Genomic DNA, 6,220 nt, shown 5'->3' on the forward strand with positions numbered 1-6,220 from the left:
GGCCGCCAAAGCCGTGACGTCCATTTTGGTGCTGCAGACCGTAGTCGTGGTAGGCGTGACGGCACGAGGAACGCTGCCTTGCGAGACAGCTGGAAATTTCTTCTCATACTGTGTGCGCGCACTGTCTGAGTTCATATTTGGCAGAATGACTCTTCCAGTCTCCCTGGCTTCCGCCGCTTTCAGGCAATCCGCTTGATTTGTCGCAGCTGAAGCTCTCTCCTTGGAAGCAGGCTGCATTACTGCCGTGCTGTCATATTTCGTGCTAGAAGGAGGACGCACTATAACAGATGCTGTAGCGGACTGTGACTTTCCGCTCATTCTTTCCATGTGCCAATCCACTTTTTCCTTACTTGGGGCACTATTTGACTTCCATATTTCTGATAAATTCTGCTCAGAAGTGCCCTTGTACACAGTCTGGGCTTCCTTAGGCTCAGGTACTAAAGTTGGCGGTTTCTGCAGCTCCTGTATTTTGCCACCACCGGCGTTAACGGGTTGAACAGGGGTCAGAGTTGGAGGTGAAAGGCTGCTATAGCTGCTTTCCTTCTTATCCAGGTTCTGATGCACAGGGGGGTGGAACACGGGGGCTCTATGCAAGGCAGGCATACTCCGGAGTGTATTTGAAGAGGAGACTGACAGTTGAGTCGGGCTCCTGCTGTCACTTCTAAAAGAATGTACAGAGTGCGACTGCACCGACTGTGAAAGCTGCTCAGGGATCTTGCTCACAGAGCCTTCGCTCTCTGGTTGGTGCTTTATTAGAGGTGGAGGTTTTGAAAGAGAAGAAATGTAAGAAGGGAGAGACTGGGGACTAGCTGCTGTTGAAGGACAGTTAGTTTGCTTATCCACATACGCACTTGAAGCTTCCTTTGATGGGTATGACCTCGGTGGTTCATTGACTACACTGTTAGACAAGGTGGTGAAATAGTTGCTCTGCGGCAAACTCTGCGGAACAGAATGCTTCATTTTGTACAGTTCTGACACAGAGCGTTCGGCATCTTTGTCGTATTTTACTGAATGGCTTTTGGGACTTGAAGATAAGGATGTTACCCTGGAATAGCTCTCTCTCTCCCCCTCCAGTGCCTTGATCTTAGCTGTAAAAGGAGCAACTTCAATACTTTCTTGGAGTATCCGTCTGTGCTCTTCTTTGTATTTGCTCAGTCGCTCCCCAGTCTCCTGTGGTGGCCTTGGCAGCTGGTTCAACATTGGATCTGCAAAATGTCTGTGCATATGGCTCTCCTTTGCTGTCTGTGTTCTGCTTTGCTCTAGCTCTGTCTTTACTGGGGCGGCTGTAACGGAACGTAAAGGTTCGATAAACGCCTTCCTCTCCAGTTCCCTGTTTGAAAAAGGTTGAACAGACACAGGTACGTCCGAATGGAGCGCAACATGCTAAACAAAAGACCTCTCCTCCCACGCTCTGCACAAAGTTATCTATTAACACAATAAACTTTTCTTTATATTAGGTACAATTTTTGAAAGTCTTCAGATGACTCGGGAACTCAAATACCATTCCAAGTCAACAGGGCAGAGTCTGTTCTGCAGCACACTCACAAGCTTTTCTCTGTCACAGGCACCCACATTTACAAATAAACTAAAAGGAAGCTTGAAGACAACATCAGCTGCTGAAATGAACCCCCTAGGACAGTCAGAGAGTAAACTTACTCTTTGTGATGCTCCGCGATGCTTTTGGACAACGGCGGGCTGGAATGAGTGGTCAGTTTGAGAGGTCGAAGGGGATCTGCACTGGACGGTCGCACAGGAATGTGACTCAGTAAACCAAGGCTGTCAGCCGAGGTCACGGGGGTTGGCTGGTGTAACCACGGGCTGGGAGTATTCTGTTGACACCAACCAAACAAAAAAAACCCACCAGAATCAGATTTCAAAATAATCAAAGGACCAGAAGAGTTACTGTAACAAGTCCTACCAATGACCAGAGTGAAGAAATGTACTTCAGCATCAAATCATGCACAGTAAATAAAATTTAAGTTGCTTTTTGATCAACTGGAGCATCTCGCTGTACTTCCTCTGGACTTGTGGTGTACAAACTAGTTTACATATTTCAGACACATTTTTAGAACTGTTTAATTTTCAAGTATTCAGCATGAATAGTTCATTCTAGAATGGTACCTCAAACTCATGAAAAACAGCAAACCAATGGTAGTCTGAACAGCACTTAACTTCAGTTATTAGTAAACAGACCATTAGGTCTTCAATAAATTTCAGGAAGTATTCCCTTCAAAATACAAACATGGTTTGGTATTTCTGGAAAACAATTTCATTTCCAGTTTTATAACACATCTTAATATAAGGGGTCGAAGTACCTCCTTCTAGGATGGCTTCTCTCCTCCACCCAACCACGCTAAATCTAATTAATTTGCTTTATTTTGCCAGGAATTTTTATTTGGCATAATTTCATCAGCAGCACACTATTAAAACCACGAACACACATGCCTGCCATACTTTGCAGCATGGCAAACCTATGGTAGGCAGCATTTTCTGCTATGTACCTAAGCACTCAAAAGGTGGGCCACACCAACCTCCTCATTGACACACTGTGATAGTTTCACACGAAAAGTGTCAAATGAATTGACTACTTGGCTAAGTTTCTATTTCTGCATCTTTGAAACCTGTGCAACAACTCTGCACAAAAGACCAAAGCACAGCTCTCTGGCTCGCTCCCCTTTCCCTCTCTCCTCTAAGGCCTCCTTATGAGCAATGGGCACAGAAGAGTAGAAAAAGAAGGCACCCTCTTCAACTGCTGCTCAAGTGCTAGGGACAAGCTAAGAAGGGACTGGGACAAGAGTGACCAGACCCCTCACGTGCACTCCAAAGCCTCTCGGTGCTACTGCACCCTCTAACTCCTGGCACTGTGCAGAACTTATTTCCTCCCTCTGCTCCTCACCAGTCCATCCCTCTCCTTCTCCCCAGTCTAGACGACTCCCGGTTCAGAACTGCTGTGGTAGAAAGGGAGCCAAGAGCTCTGATGACACACAGACGCAGCACAAAACAGATTTGCAGGTGCTACACAACTTTGAAGTTCTGATTTCTATACTTCTGAATATTTAAAGCAACCTCTTGGGTCTGCGCTAAGTTTTAGTGCAACGTTTCATAGGCCAGGAGTTCCCACGCTGCGGTGAGTTCCCACGAATAGCCTGTAAGCTGTATTAAAGTATTATGCAAAAAAGACCCGTCACCTTCTCCCTAGAGGAGCTGGGGAGCATCTGCTTGAGCACCAAGCATTGCCCAAAAAACAGCTTTGTGACTCTGACTTGAACCACCTGCAGACGGCAGGAAAAGGTGGGCTTGGGGACACGCCTCCTCTGGCACACAGAGAGTGCCCAGCACCGAGCCGAGGGGGGCAGCCGGGGCTGCAGCTACAGCCGAGACACAGATCCCCTCCTGCGGTCGTGGCACCCATGCAAACCCACTTTGGGAACGCCCATTCTGGGTTTCTAAGGCGTACTTTAAAAACGCCTCCAGTACGAGAGCCAGAAGGCAAGTCACCACAAGACAATTGCCACATATCAGCATAATTAAAAAGCTACGTGCCTCGGTATGCAGAGCTGCATACTTCAGGCAGCCAAAGTGAAAACAGAGTCTATCCTAAGTTCTTTAAAACGGACTTCAGTATGGGGTGGAGCAGGCAGCAACATGAAAAAATAAAAACCACCTATAGTTTTCTCTTAGGCTTTCCTTCTCTGCTGCATTTGATTTTATCACATTTTAGATCAAACTCACTTCACATTACAAGGCTAACTCAAACTGACTGTTTGGGAATGACTTGGCCACAATGGTTTGGCTTTTCTCAAGAATGAGGCTGGGGAAGAATAGCTTTCCCCACGATGAAAAAGAAAAAAATCTTTATAAAAACCATTCAGGAACTCCGAGCTTTGACGCAAAGGCTTTCAATTTGGCACGAAGACCACTGTCAGCGACATGCCTTTTGTGGTCCCTGTGAAAATCTGCCCAAATTAGGCCAAGTTGTAAGCCTCTAAAAATCAGTATGCACATGCTCAGTGGAGGTTTGATTGAAGCTGGCAGTAAAGACCTCCAAAGTTCCTGTCTGTACTACACATGCTTCATCTTACACTGTTCCTGTAAGGTGCCTGCAATGAGCATGCCATATCCCAAGCCTGCAGGAGCTGAGAAAGCTTTTCCTGTAATTGCCACGTCCCCCTGCCAAACTTCACCGCCACACTGGGCGCTAGGCTGGAAAACACAAACCATTTATTTCTTCTGAGATTTCAGTGGTTATACTCAGCAGACAGAGAGAGGAATCACCCTGACTTGGATACAGAGGAGCAGAAAGCAGATGGGAAAGCAAGGATGTGTGTCAACGGGAATGGAATGGAAGGGGAGAAAAACATATGCCAAGAGAAGGTACACAGATAGGTTTAAGGACAAGAGAAATGGGTGCACAGAGCAAGACAGACTTATAAATGCTAGCGTTGCTCTTCAGAACTGCCCACTGGATTTAACACTCCTGTCTCAGCCCTCCTCCATCATTTAACAAGCACACGTGAAATTTCACTATGAATACGATTGTCCTACCTCTCCTAGTGTTTAACTTAGACAATCCTTCTCATGGTTTGAGGCAGCAAATACTTACCCCTGTGGACTTGAGGTCCCAAACCCATTAGTTGACCTTATTTGGTCAAACTAAAGCCAAACGTTTCACCTTTCTTTAAAATGCTTAGGAAATCAAGGCCTAGAAGAACTCCTTACTCCTGTCCACTGCAAGACAGCAGCTGCTACTGGATGTCCATTCCTCATTCTCCACCCACTCAAAAAGCCCACCATCACTGCGTGCTCAGTGTGACATAAACAACCAAATCTGTACCTAGAACATCACTGCTGGGAGACACCAACCCCAGCTAAACATGTCACTGAGAAACAAGCTCAACTTACCCTTCTCAAGGAAGCCTCTGCGTTAACAGGAGTTTCAGGGTGGACCCATTTGGAGGAGGGCAGACCGAGTCCTGAGTAAGCATGTGTTCCGTTTGGATACTGCCAAATAATTGGATAAAGCCCTAGCTGATTATAGGAAGCAGAAGGATGAGCTTGTCCAAGAAGATGTGGAGACTGGTGTTGTAACATCTGTTGCTGTTGCTGGTGTGCTAATGCCAAATGGCTTAAGCTGCTAGCATGAGCAGTCTCTAGTCGCGGGTGGCCACCCAGCAAGGAGGCAGCAGGCACTCCGGGTAACACTGCAGGAAGTAGATGAGGGTGATGAACAGAATGGTGAGATGCGGTACTAAGGGGGTGAGTGTTAATAGCGGACAAGGGAGCCTGAGCTGAAGACCCAGCGAGCAGATGGGATGAACCAGTTAATGCAGGATGATGAGCGCTTGGATTTAAACAGGTTCGGTGGGATGAGGAATGCAGAGGATAATTATGCTGATGCAAATAAGGTGAAATGTGATTAGTTCCTGTTTCTTGTCCAATCAGAGTGGGGTCCCTGTACACTGTGAAATGTTCGTTCTTGTCAATGATCAGAGGACTTTTAGTAGCTTCTAGAGCACTAGCTCTAGCTGGAACCGGATGAAAACTAGACCTAGGCAAATCATGATCGGTTTTACTGGCTGACCTTGTTAATCCAGGAGCATGGCTGTTTTGGGAACTAACCTTAGACTTCACAGTATCGGAAGATTGGGTGAATTTAGGCTTAACATCAGGTGACTTTGTTTTAGGATGATCAACTGAAGCGCTAGGTTTTGACTTCACAGAATCAGGGACTGGACTCTGTTTATGCAGTTTACTCTCTTCTGCTAGAGAAGCTACATTTAACGAAGACATGAACGAGCCATACTGCACTTTTTCTTTTTCAGGATTTAAGTGTTCATTTACTGACAACGTTTTCACAACCCCAGGTTGTATCAAATCCGTTTTGTTAACACTGCTAACCCAACTTTGATCAGCTTCCTGTTTTCTTGCTTCAATGAAATTTGCATTTGCAAACTGCTGTTTTAGATCACTGCTGTGAGATTCCATTTTCTGAACCGTTTGCAAACCAAAGCTACCTGCAGCAGGATTATCCTGGCTCTCCTTTTCACATTTTTTTTCATTAGTGATGTCAACACCACATTTTGGAGTAGGAGGACGGGGTACAAACTGCTCGGTTTTTAATTCTGCAGTATGTTTTTCTGCTTTGCACTCTTGAATATGTGGGTCCTTGGCATTCTGCTCGTAAGGTGTTGGCTGCTCTGCTGCATGGAGTGATTTTTCC

At 46.0% G+C, this 6,220-nt stretch overlaps 1 protein-coding gene across 1 annotated transcript in view; it reads right to left on the reverse strand.

Moving 5' to 3' along the window:
* Window positions 1–6: 6 nt before the first annotated feature.
* The window catches only part of LOC103770049 (probable JmjC domain-containing histone demethylation protein 2C), a gene marked incomplete at both ends in the record, with an annotated part of 13,302 nt that continues 7,088 nt past the window's right edge, over window positions 7–6,220 (reverse strand). The window contains 3 exon segments of the mRNA XM_008937297.1: window positions 7–1,330; window positions 1,657–1,829; window positions 4,903–6,220. The exon segment at window positions 4,903–6,220 is cut by the window's right edge and continues 17 nt beyond it. Coding sequence (XP_008935545.1) covers window positions 7–1,330; window positions 1,657–1,829; window positions 4,903–6,220 — 2,815 coding nt within the window.

Source organism: Merops nubicus, unplaced genomic scaffold, assembly GCF_000691845.1.
Source record: "Merops nubicus isolate BGI_N331 unplaced genomic scaffold, ASM69184v1 scaffold51713, whole genome shotgun sequence".
NCBI classification, from domain to species: Eukaryota; Metazoa; Chordata; class Aves; order Coraciiformes; family Meropidae; genus Merops; species Merops nubicus.